The 12,829-nt window shown below is 42.0% G+C and overlaps 2 protein-coding genes across 4 annotated transcripts; both read right to left on the bottom strand.

The window, feature by feature from the left end:
• Window positions 1-1,144: 1,144 nt before the first annotated feature.
• s100s (S100 calcium binding protein S) lies at window positions 1,145-4,224 on the bottom strand. 3 transcript variants are annotated; one of them, XM_044172617.1, is made up of 4 exons: window positions 4,074-4,224; window positions 2,668-2,718; window positions 2,161-2,314; window positions 1,145-1,941 (listed from the first exon to the last, which is right to left on the bottom strand). In XM_044172617.1, the coding sequence occupies exons 3-4, from the start codon at window positions 2,311-2,313 to the stop codon at window positions 1,744-1,746; spliced, it is 351 nt and encodes a 116-aa protein (XP_044028552.1). In that variant the 5' UTR covers window position 2,314; window positions 2,668-2,718; window positions 4,074-4,224; the 3' UTR covers window positions 1,145-1,743. The 3 variants fall into 3 exon arrangements, with proteins under 3 accessions (XP_044028552.1, XP_044028548.1, XP_044028549.1); XM_044172613.1 differs by having other exon boundaries at window positions 2,672-2,718; XM_044172614.1 differs by lacking the exon at window positions 2,668-2,718.
• A 134-nt stretch (window positions 4,225-4,358) lies between these two features.
• Window positions 4,359-11,977, bottom strand: s100u (S100 calcium binding protein U). The gene is made up of 3 exons (XM_044172612.1): window positions 11,820-11,977; window positions 8,872-9,002; window positions 4,359-8,540 (listed from the first exon to the last, which is right to left on the bottom strand). Exons 2-3 carry the CDS (start codon window positions 8,989-8,991, stop codon window positions 7,983-7,985), a joined length of 678 nt encoding a protein of 225 aa, XP_044028547.1. The 5' UTR covers window positions 8,992-9,002; window positions 11,820-11,977; the 3' UTR covers window positions 4,359-7,982.
• Window positions 11,978-12,829: the final 852 nt, after the last annotated feature.

The raw sequence follows: 12,829 nt of genomic DNA, 5'->3' as shown, positions 1-12,829 counted from the left end.
TCCTTTTCTATGAGCTGTTTATATTATTTTGTCTACCCTCTTTTGTCCTACATGAAATCTTCTAACTTGTTGGTCCTTTGGAATGAGAACAGGTAACCCAGGGTGTTAACACTCTTAACAGGTAGTTTGTTTCCCTTCATGCCACAACAGGGTTAACAGTCATGGACACTGTTTCGTTTTGAATTGTTTACCTATCTGCAGGCCGAACATGTTGAGCTCAAATATTCAAACCACCCAATCAGAGGAAGCCTTTAGAGGATACAGCAGGCCCAGGAATGAAAGCAGATAGGGTGTACCCCGCCCATAGACGCTGGCTGACCTGGAGTCAGCTTCTTAATATTGGCGTATGTAAGAAGAGGAGGCGGTTAAGCTCATCAGTGTTCAAGTACAATTACACCCAGAGGTTGAAAGAAATCCCTCTGGTTGAAAGGAGAGGATCTGTGATTCAGCTGCTCAGCATTTCTTCCTCCATTGTATTTTAAAACTGACGAGCAGCTGTAAAAGCCAATGAGGTGGAAGAAGACGTGTTGATTTACTGATCTGTGTATGTGTGTGTGTGTGTGTGTTAGACACTGAGGGACAGTAAGTGTGCTAAGAGTCACAGCAACTTGAACATTCCTCTGTGATTATACCACTGCTTTCCAAGTTACATACTTGACTAATGTACTCCATAAATTGGATTCACTCCCCGCCGCCTTTGCTGCCCTTCCTTCATTCACAAACACACACAGACAGACACACACATGCACGCAAACACTCTTTATCTTCCCTCACACCCTCTCTCTTTCTTTTTCTTTCTCTCTCTCTTCCCCTCTCCTCCCTCTGTCTCTCTCTCTTGAAGAAGTTTCCATGCAGATCCAAGTCAAACATCTGGGTCAGCTTATATCTAGTGGAACAAGACTTGCAGGATATTGTTGGCAGGATGTGTGAGCTGGAGCAGTTTACTCTGTGGGAATCCCCAATACACACACACACAGACACACACAGACAGACAGAGAGAGAGGTATGGACGCTCACACACCAACACACAGTTTGCTGACATTGTTTCTCTCTGCGCCATTCAACTTGATTTCCAGGTGCAGCAATTCATGGCCGACATGAGGGATTTTTAAGTATGTAAAACCAAACACATCACAATTAATAGTAGGATAAATACCATGTTTAATATTTTGAAGGATGCATTGGTTATTACCAAAAAGGATTACAAAATAGGCGCAATCATATTCTATTGTTCAACACTGAGTACATACAACACTATGATAATCTGTAACTTAGTATATGTTCGTAAATTATTCATGTGCAAGAAATGCTCAAACATCCTTGTGTGCGTTCTTCCTTTCCTTCCAGTACCTTATTCCGAACATACAAGAAACGGTCAAAACTGCTATGTTTGAGTTGAAAGAAGTTGAAATGTACCCTGTTCTGTATCTGAAGTCGCTCACTGCTTTGAGAACAGTGCAACTAGCTCCGGATATGCTGCGGTGTGAACAAATTGTTGCAGAGGGAAAACACTACTCCTGCTGAATGCCCCGTGTTCTGTGAACCCACAAACTATCTGCTGCACCGCTCCCCTCATGTGTAGTTGTAGTGTTTACAAATTGCACAAAACAAAAATCCATTGCAACTCTGTCCTCTATCTCTCCTGATTTACATCTCTTTCCCCTCCTCCTTGTCCCCCCTCCTGTTCTCCCTCTTTCCACCTCTCCCTCCCACTTTTCTCCCCCCCTTCCCTCTTCCACTGATTCAATCTTTCTTCTCCGCCGAATTGCCTTTGCTTTCGTCTTTCGGTTTGTCGTCTGTCTTGAACTCCAGGAAGAAGTCGTTGCAGGCGACAGTGAGGGCGCCCATCAGGATGATGAACTCGGTGAAGTCCACCTCCCCGTCGTTGTTGGCGTCCAAGTCATTCATCACCTTCTCAACTGCTTCATTATCTTTGGAGGTCTGTCAGGAACATAGAGAGAGAGAGTTAAGAATGTGTTCTCTGTCATGTGTGTGTGTGTGTGGGGGGGGCATACATCACTGCACAAGCTTGTCTGAACTTGTAAGTCTGAGTACGTGAGCACATACCTTCTCTTGTGTGTCGCATATTTGCAAATGGCATTAGTGTGTTAGTGTACAACCAGATACAGTATTTGCCTTGTCACACACTGCTTCTCTTACCCCTAAGTAAGTCCCCAGCTCCTCTAGCAGCAGCTCCTTCAGTTCACCCCTGCTCAGCGTGTACTTGTCGCCCTCCTTCCCCGAGTACTTGTGGAAGGTCTTTATGAGCATCTGCATGGCACTCTCCAGGTTGGAACTGGGCTCCTTGGACATGCTAGAAAGGTACCAGGTCAAAAGGTCAGACTCTGCCACAAAATGCCCGCTCCAGCCCCCAACTGCATGTGCAGTCACATAGCAATCAAGGGTGAAGCCATCTCCAAGACAAAGTGATAGTTGGACAGGCAGATGGATGGATGGATGGAAGGAAGGAAACCCAAGCAAGAGAGGTTTTCCCATTTCTACACAACGGGTCGAATAACGCTCTGCATGTAGTGCAGAGGCTATTACTGACCCTAATGTAAGTAGTGTGGTCACTATGTGTGTGTGACCTTACTGGGTTTTACATTTCAGGAGGTTTGGATGGAAAGATGGAGGATAGCTTTGGAAAAACTTTTTGAACAATCTTACACACATTGTGTCCGGCATCTTGGAGCTTCTTGTGCTGGACTTGTGGAGAGACTGTGCACACAAGGACACAGATAAGTCACTGTCAATGATGCAGAGTCAGAGTGTGAAGATTTTCTACCTCAATGTGTAAAGAAAAATACACATACACATATACACTTCATGTCACCTCATGTGCTGCTTATAAAAAAGGTAGTTTGAGGAACATTCGCTGTTTTGATAGTCCACCTCTTTGGTTATCGCTGAATCGGAAATGCATGCAACAATTAACACTGTGGTGTCAGTGAAAACTGGTTTCAATGTTATCTGTCTGCTAAGTGTGTAACAGCCTTATCATTCAAAGTGGAAACCAGAAGTGAAACACAAAAGTCACATTCAGAAGCTAAGGGGCCGAGTAACCTGGCAACCTATAAACTAACTTGTGCATACAGATGAGGGCACTGATTCACTTCCACACTACCTCAGTCACATTCAACTTTCAAGCTCAAGTTTAAAGTTTAGGGATCTACCTATACAAGAATAAAAGTTTACTGCATCATTTTGAGGCTAATCCATAACCACGCAAAATACAGAGGGACACGATCAATCCGTCAATCTCCCTGTGCATGATTTATTAACTATCAGCTATTACAAAAAGAGACAGGGATGCTAATGTCAGTCACCGGTTATTGCCTCTCATCATGCTGCAGAGCATTGTACCGGAGAGGTCAGAGTTGTAGGCCGCAGAGACAAAAGAGGAGGCGAGTGGACACCAAAGCTGGCTAAGTGGAAAATCTATAGGGGTCATCTGTCTCACTGACTGACACAATACAATAGGAAACCATGGAGATGAAAATACTGTCAGTAACACAATACTGAGTATGATAATAATGAATACGCACTATGTAAACTTAATGACGAAACAAAATCCATGTTGAGTGACGTAAGGCTAAAAATGTGTTTTTAAAAAAGGCTAAATCAATTTTATAATGCAGGAAATATTGCTGTACAAATGGTTTGGTACATCCATGCCATGCTTATTGTTGTTAGTCATACATTTTGCATACTTTATTCTACATTAATGCCAGTATATTGACATTTCTTAACACTGCTTTGCCACAAATCCCTGTTGGCTTCACTTGTTTGATGTATAAATTTCCTGTCATGCTCTTCTCAAAGCTCGCACATCAACAGAAAGGAAAGAGTAACTTTACAAAAAGAAAAAAAATGTTCAAATGACTCCCACAATTTTGTTTTCAAGTCTTCTGCTGAGCGCCCACTACCCAGTGTATATCTGCTCTTGATTCTATTGCTATTTACTGCAGTTGCACAGCTGATAAAATGCTTTCATTTACTTTATCTTTACAAACCTTCGTCAGACACAGAGGAGAAAGTACAGTGAAGCAACCCCTCCAAGCTGTCTGTCTTACCTGAGTGCTGATGGAGGGCCTCCTTTGTCTTCGAAGAGGTGCAGGGGACTGAGCCAAGGCAGAGATGGATGGGGAGAGAGTTTGCCAGTGGCTTAAATATCACCTCCCCCCCCCAAACTCATTCACCCACTTACATACTCTCTGCTTCTGTTTCTCTATCTCTCTCTCTCTCTCTCTCTCTCTCTGCAGTTGCTTTACTTCCCTTCCTCTCTCCATCACACACACACATGCATGATAACTGGATTCTTGCAAATAACCAGGCACATAGTAGGCCACAAGTAAAAATACGTTATTGTCACAGTTTTATTCAATACTAGCCATTACACGTTACATAGAATAAGCAAAAATTATACAGCGTTACATATGAAGTTGAAATACTAGCATAGTGGAGTTTACTGGACATGACAGTGGACTGAAATTAGTCCAAATGCTTAACACGCACCCTCTAGTACTTGGCAGGAAATAAACAGAGCACATCAACGCACAGTGATGAGCAGCCTGCACAATATCCTGGGAATGGTCCCATAATCACAAACATTTTGACCCAATGAGCCTTTCAAACACATCCATATACTTGCATGTACACTTAGTACAGTATATCTACTGGGAGGATTCTTAACACAGGTCAAAGAATGATTGAGACTTATTGTGTGGCAATGAGAATCTGGCTGCAAACACTCCCTGCTGCAAATCTGCTGTGTTTCGTTCCAGCATGTTTTTAATCTACATGGAGTTAAGGTTGGGTGGGGTTTACACTATGGGACAGTAACAAAACTGCCAATGCAGTACAGTTCAGCATTTTTGAAAGAAAACTTGGCTCTCATAGTTCACTCTGTCCATCTGCTATTCCAAATAGGTTAAAAGAAAACGGCAATAAAATAATTTCCAGATGATGTTTAATCCAGGACTGTTTACTCTAAATCTGTTGGTAGTGCAAGTCACGTAATTTTAAACAAACTTTATCCAGTTTCTTCTTATCATATTTTTGCTTATGATTATTGGTTGAGAGCAAACAAAGAACACAAAGATGCACAAAACACGCCTGGCCTATGAGGAATAGCAAATAAGGTATGCAGTTTGCCAGGATATATATACAAGATGCAAGTGCCTGAGGCCTATGCACATGTTGAACAGAAAGCTGGCTGTAGATGGTGCAAGAGAGTGATATGTTTCCATTATTCACAGGAAGTACCATGATTAGAAAATGTTTTGATATAAAAATAATATAGGTTTTAATAAAAGAAATAATAATATAGTCTAAATAGCCCAACATGTCTGATAAGTTTGTTAGTTATAGAGCATGCAGGAAACGCAACATACAATGAGTATAAAAGCTGAGCAGAGTGAGTGTAAATGAGAGTATTTGCAATGGGAGTGTCGCAATGAGACAGGGTGACCACATGACTCAGGTTTATTTGTCTTGCCCATTTCGCTGCTGAGCAGTTTGAAGTGCCAGGTGCTGCCTGTTACAGTGCATAAGGTGCACATTTGGTAGTGTGCCTTAAGCACTACGTGGCTGGCCAGGTAGATCTACAACATAGCAGGCCTGCAACACTAGCCCTTTTCTCATGGCTGCATTATTGATGATGAGAATCTACACATCATTCAGTTGTAATTAACAAATTGCATATAATGTGACAAAAAAGTATGTTTTCAAGTGATCTCCATAGTGGTCCAAACGAAAGAGTTAGGTTGAAAAGTTAAATATAAAGAGGCCATGTTGAACTTAAATATTTGGCCACAATAATTGCAATACAATAGTAATACTAGCAAAGAAGTTTCTGATAGTATGCAACGTTTTATGTATTAGCCTTTTGTGAAAGATTGCACCACATAGATTCATATTGATGGGTCAGTCTTCTTTTTTTGCTTAAAAAAGCACAACCTCTGACAACGATCCCTTTGACACTACCACCTCGTCTGATGGGCAGGATCACTGGAGCCCAGGATTACTTTCATGTAATTGTTTGTGTCCCAGGGTGTGTTACCCATCAAATGCCTAATCCAGTAGTTTCCAAATGCCTGGGACTCAAGGATCCAGTTGCAGGTCAAACAGGGTCTTTAAACTGTATGAGGGTGTGACCGAAAAACACACACGCAAGCCTGAACAAATGGTGCTAAAACCATCAGAAAACAACAAGTAACAATGAGCAATTTAAAAGAGAGCCTCCAAAACAAAGGTCAAGTTTCTGTCACTCCAATCCAGTGCTACCAGTGGTCACTCTAGATAATGTACCGTCCAGCACCTTTATGGATCAATAAGTAGAACCCGACCATTTAAATACCATATGGTTTGGAAGAAACACACCAAATAAAAATGCACTAATTGTATCGTAAAGTACTCGAGATAAAAATTGCCTCCACGTGACACCTTCTATGGGTTTCTTGACTTCTTGGCGTTTGTTATCTTGTTCTTCTCTACCAGTTCTAATCCAGGTGGATTAGGTTGCATGAACACCTTCTCTGACCTGCTCCTCTAGTCACCAACCCACTCTCATGGGACTATTTTGGGCTCCCTTTTGACCGCAAGGGTCCTTTGGTGTGGATTCCATTCTTGAAGCTTAATTATTTAGCCAAGGGCCACACTTGATCTTCCTAATACATGGCTGACTACGAGTGAAGAGAATATACTGTAGGATCCACATAAAGTGAACCTCTCTGGGAATTACAGAAAAAAGAGAAAGAGAGATAGCCAATAATGTAGACTAGAAAGATAGAGAGAAGATGGTGTGATGGTGCACTGAGTACACAATTAAGATGAGCTGAATTAATGCACAGCTTCAGCAAAACAATTTGTTTATTGTCATGCCAAATCAGCTCCATAGCATTGAGTTAAAAGATGAAATTGTAAAAATTCTATATAGTGTTATTGACAGATTTTCATGCAACCATAATAGGAATAGTACAACATTTTGGGAAATTATTAGCTTTCTTGCCGAGAGTTAGATGAGAAGATCGATACCACTTTCATGTCTGTACGGTAAAAATTAAGCAACAGCCAGCGGCAGGTTAGCTTAGCCTAGCATAAAGACTGTAAACAGGGGGAAACAGCTAGCTTGGCTCTGTCCGAAGTCAACAAAATCCACCTACCAGCACCTCTAAAGCTCACTAATTAACAAATTATATCTTGTTTGTTTAATCCGCACAAAAACCAAAGTGTAAACAAGATTAAACTGCCCAGATATAACATGTTAATTAGTGAGCTAACTGGCTGCTGGCTGTAGCTTCATATTCAATGGACACATATAAGAGTGGTGTCAATCGTCTCATTTAACTCCTGGCAAGAAAGCCAATAAGCATATTTCCCAAATGGTGAAACTATTCCTTTAAACCATAAGTGCTTAGCAAGATGTATACTGCTGATGTTTTACTAAAGACCAATGGGAAGAAGATAAAGACCCAGATAAAGACAAAAGTGGGGAGAGGACGGGATTTAAACTAACATATTGGCTGCAGTGGTGTGTTAACATACAGTGACACTTTGGTCATGTGTGTCAGTGAGCTGCTGCAGGTAAATTACATTTTGCAGTAAAGTTTTCACAGGGATATGGCATGCATATGATAGTGTAGGTCTGCATGCTATCATAGTATATGATCATAATGAGGTAAATGTGCTATATAGTGGGATGCACATGCTGTACATATGAACATAGTGGTAACTAGTAGTACAAAGCAATAATTCTACTGTCATGTACATGTATTATTTATCATATATAAGGAATGGGGTTTCTTCAGAGCTGGGTTTGTAGTGTTTGAACTTTCACCGATATTTTGTATTTCAAAGTCGTGTATATTTGAAAAAAATTATTTTGTGGTTTACTAACTTATTTTGGCATTAATTGCTATGCTCTGTGTAGCGTTAAATGTAAGCGTGTAGTGTGATTTTTTTGTGAAGGAATGGATTGTCCCCTATGAGGTTGCCTCCTCTGTCTTCTTCTCCACTTCTTCCTCCACAGTTGCAGCCAGTATCTCTGAAGCTGCCTCCACCTTTTCTGTTTTCCCGGCCTTCTCTTCTTCTTTCACGACCACTTCCACTGACGTTGCTGCCGCCTTGACTGTTAGCGCTGGTGCTGCTGCTGGGTTCTTCCCCTCCTTTGCTGCCTCAGGCTCCATCTCCCCCTCTGCCTTTGCCTCTACCTTTACTTCTACCTTTGCGTCTGCATTTGATTTTACCTTTACTTCAGCAGTTGCTTCTGCCTTTGCCTCTTCATTTGCCTCTGGCTTTGCTTCCTTTTTTGCCTCTGCGTTTGCCTCTGGCTTCTCTTCCTCTTTGTCCGGGGCACTTTGTGCCACTTGTCCGGACGCAGCATTTTGGGCAGGCTCCTCTTGGGCGAGGGCACGTTGCTCGCTGAGTGAGACTGCCAGGTAGCCGACCAGCTTCATGTACTCCTCAAAACCAACCTTGCCATCCTGGTTGGCATCCAGTCCCTGGCCCATGTTGTTGACCGCCTCCTTGCTGTCTGTGTCCTGGGTAATAGGCACACACAACCATGAAACAATCAAGCATGATGATGAGTAACTCTACCTGGACTCTCTCTGGTGAAATCACCATACACAATTAGTAAATGACCCTCTATCAGTGACACTATTTACATTATAATGCTGATGAATGTCATTCTATCATATCAGGTCACTTTTCCCCATTCACCTACTGTATATTACACCACCATTTGGCCACAATGCTCATGTTCAAAATCTGGACAGGTTAAGACTGGCCAGTGCTAATGCAAGACAACTGTGTGCTTTTCTGTGAGGTGGTGGTTGACATTTCAGAGAGGTTCAATGAAGATTTCCTAACCGTAAGGATGTTGGAGAGCTGGTTCTTGACAAGGCCCTGGAATTCTTTCTTTCCTAGACTCTCCTTTCCCTTGGATGACTTCAGAAAGACCTTCACCATGGTCTGAATTGCAGCCTCCATGACTCCTCTCTCTGGGGAAAGGAAGAGGTCAAGACAGTGGTATTAGATAGATAGATAGATAGATAGATAGATAGATAGATAGATAGATAGATAGATAGATAGATAGATAGATAGATAGATAGATAGATAGATAGATAGATAGATAGATAGATAGATAGATAGATAGATGCCATGGCAGAAGTGATTAAACTCATTGCTGCTGTTGCGTGCAGTGTAAGGGAGGAAGTTCCAGGATGGTCTGATTCAAAACCCATTCAAGTGATAGGGCACATCCAGTGGAAAATGAAACAGAGAATCTCCTTCTGCCCCTGTGAGGCCTTTCGTTTCAAGTGTTGAGTCTAGAGCCACAATAAGGGAGGGACAGTGACGTGAGATAAGTGGAGAGGGTGAGAGGGAGTCTGATTGAGAGACAAGCTGTGATGCACAATGGAAGTTCTGATCTTTGATAGGTCATCTGATCTACTGAAGCTACCGAGGGGACTAGGTTTCAGATTACCTAAGGGATTACCTAGTCCCTGTCTGTTCCTCTCTCTCTCTTTCTTACTGTCTTTCTATTTCTCTCCCCAGCTGTTCCTGCCTCTCTCTTTCAGTGCCACTCTCTCTTCCTTTGCCTGCCACTGTCTCATCCTGGTTGTCTTTGCTGCCCTTTCTTCTTCTCAAGCCACTGCCTTCACGCTGTTGTACACAAATACACATAACACATTTGTCAGTGAGACTTGATAAGGATTGTATGGCTTTCATTACACACCGAATACCTATCGGTTTAAAACATGTGCAAATATTTAAAAGTCTACCATGTCATGTTACATGATTTAGATAGAGACACAATCAGAAATTTAGATCTTCACAGATGTATAGATAAGCTACAGATGTTGCCCAAAATGTAAAACATGCCAGTAGGTGACACATCTTTGCAGGAATTCCATTCATTGCTGTCTGTGGAGATCACTTAGACAGGAATTTACAGGCCAACTCCGAGCTAGTTTGCCCCAAAGCAGTGAGAGGATATGTTCAAGGCGACCATTCTCGTCTGTCAGCTTTAGTATTTAAAATCATGCAACGCAAACAGTAGTTTATACTGGTGAGACTCCTTGTCTTGTGTCAGCTGAGTGGTCATTTGCAGATGAGAGCTAATATCTTAATTAGTGAAGTGCATGTCACACTCTAACACCCTCCAGCCGAGCAATTTCTCTACAGCTGTCAGCACAAGCATATATGGCCAATTAGGGCATGTGGGTTTAGTCTCATTATACCACAAGAGGCGGAGAGCTCTGACACTGTAGCAAAGGGTCATTAAAACCTCACATTTCACTGGACCCCTTTCAGGTTTTACTCATTGACCTAGGATCTCTAACTGTCATTTTACTCTGACCCATTCTGCCACCACATGAGCACAAAACAACCACAAGTTTGAATGTAGTAGAGTAAACATATCTTATCTGACTGTCACAGCAGCTGTCATTGAACAATAGTAATAATGCTATGAGCATGGATAAAAAAAAACAAGTTTATTTGCCATATCTTTTTAAAAAAAAAAGTTTTTCATATATTATAGACACAGCCCATGTTTTGTAGGAACTTTAGGGGACTTCTTCCTGCAAGGTGACACACCCTCCTTAGCCTGAGTACACAAGGGCCTCAAGGCCCTCAGTGTGTCCTGTCCAAAAATACCCAGCAAAGACATTTCTTCTATTCTTGGACTGACATTCTGTCCATTCACACATTCATTATTTACCTAGTAACCTTTCTTAAGGTGGTATTGCCTGCTTGGACAGAGTCCCAACACGTGCCCTAATTTCGACAAATGCATTAAAGACTTGCATCACCCGTCCACGTCATCTTGTCCCACTCAGGAGACAAACTAATCCTGGTTATTTGTCTTAAAAGGCCAAAAACAAAAAAAAAAAAAAAACAACAACTGCGCAAATAATTAAATATACAGGCCTACAACCAGAGGTTTCCCGTTTCCCTCCAGAGCCCAAAGGAGATTGAGTGTTGCGTTTCCAAATGGGCGAATGTGATACGGTATGTGCGCAGAGTACTGACAATACTACCGCTCGTGTGGCATAAAATATTAACAGAGGAACAAGTTAGGTTGTGGCTGTAAATTGCGGTGGGCAGACGTACAGCGGTTGTCTTTCATCCGATTCCTCAGTTAGGTTTGAAAATACAGACGACAGAAGGCTGAGACGCGTGCGCAACACTGTCAACAAGCATAGAGTTTGCCAGGACTCATCATCATTAACACCACAAGCAATTTTGAATATTGAAAAACAGTATTGAGAGAAGTTGTCATAGACTACACAGCTCCACAAAAATCCACTCAGCAAGCCAAGCTGTCACTCTTGTGGGCCTCTTTATAGAGAGCATTGTGCGCAAAATGTTGATTTTGCGGATGGCCACTGGATATACTACATTTAAGTTCAATACTCTGTCACCTCAAGTCACTTCAATTTTTGATGGTCTGTTTGCAATTGATCGGCAACTTGACAACTGATCTACATCAAAATATCAAATATCTTTCCGAGAGAAAGAAAGAGAGCGAGCATATGGTAATTAAACTCGGCCAATAAAACCGAATAAGCAAACGTAAATAAAAGCAAAATAGCCACCAACAATTATCATTTACTTCTTTGTAAAAGTGCAACGTGAGCCTAAAAACGTCTGAGGGCTGGAGTCATTGAAACCGTCCTGCAGTCAGACCGCGGCCAAGTTTCATGGGACGGCTCTTGCAAGAGTTTATCGAAACGTGGCAAAAACGATGAACAAATACAATGCTTATACGCAGGAGAAACTAAAAAGAATCCAGAAAGACGCATTCAACTCACCTTATACCGTCTGCCGGACAAGAGAAGTGTATAAATGTGCGCAAATTTGAGTTTCTGCCCTCTTCACCGCCTTTCTACGCTGCTTTGAGCCTAGAGAACTTGCCAAACTAGTAGGACAGCAGAATCTCTTCCGTGATTTAGGTTTTTTTTCTTTCCTTAAAACTTTTCCCCCTGACAAGTCAAAGGGCGTGTACCTGGAAGAGTGCGAGGGAGAACTGGGAATGTGGAAGAGCGCGGCTCTAACTCTCAGGGAAAGGGAGAGAAAGTGTATCAAAACACTTATACTTCATTTTTATTGGAATTATCTTTGGCTCATGGGCCAGCTGTTTCGCGTCATGTGTGATTCCACAGTTTCACGCCAACTAGCCAGGCTTGTGGCTTGGAGCGGCTTCATCTGCGGGGAAGAGGGGACAGGGCGGGTGGGATTACTTCATCTGCACAAGGCTCAGTCGCTTTCAAAAGTATTTCACTTATTAAATTTAGACATAGAAAAAAAACTTTGAAACTAAAAGTATAGCTCATCCATAATCTTAGAATCCTTTTTAGGGAGGATGTCTTTTTTTTTAAAATACTGTATGTCTCGGGACAACATACAGATGTGCTAAAGGGACACAAATTCAACATACACTTGTGTTTTGCGCCAACAAAAGTTACAAACGTGAACAAAATCAAAGCTTTCAACTACAAAAGTACAGTAAAAACTTAAACGTGGCTGTGATGGAGCGTCAATCTTTTCCCCAACTGCAACTGGAAATTTGAGAGTGAAGGAATCTTCAGTGAAAATACTACAGGAACGTCAGTGTGGGTGGCAACAGTGGTGCAAGAGGTAAAGCATACTTGTCAGATTCTTTGTAGAAGTCTTTGTAGTTTTTAAATTCCCTCCACTGATTCAATCTCACCACTGGTGCTTCTCTCTATGGATAAGGGAGAACAAGCCTCCACATTTAGGTTTCCTGGGCAACTGCCAAGGAAGGAGACTTCCCTATACAGACAATATGCAAGCAGCCTAC

This window comes from Siniperca chuatsi, linkage group LG17, assembly GCF_020085105.1.
Source record: "Siniperca chuatsi isolate FFG_IHB_CAS linkage group LG17, ASM2008510v1, whole genome shotgun sequence".
Lineage (NCBI taxonomy): Eukaryota > Metazoa > Chordata > Actinopteri > Centrarchiformes > Sinipercidae > Siniperca > Siniperca chuatsi.
Note: the sequence above shows the minus strand (reverse complement) of the source record. Positions and strands in the feature narration are given on the sequence as shown.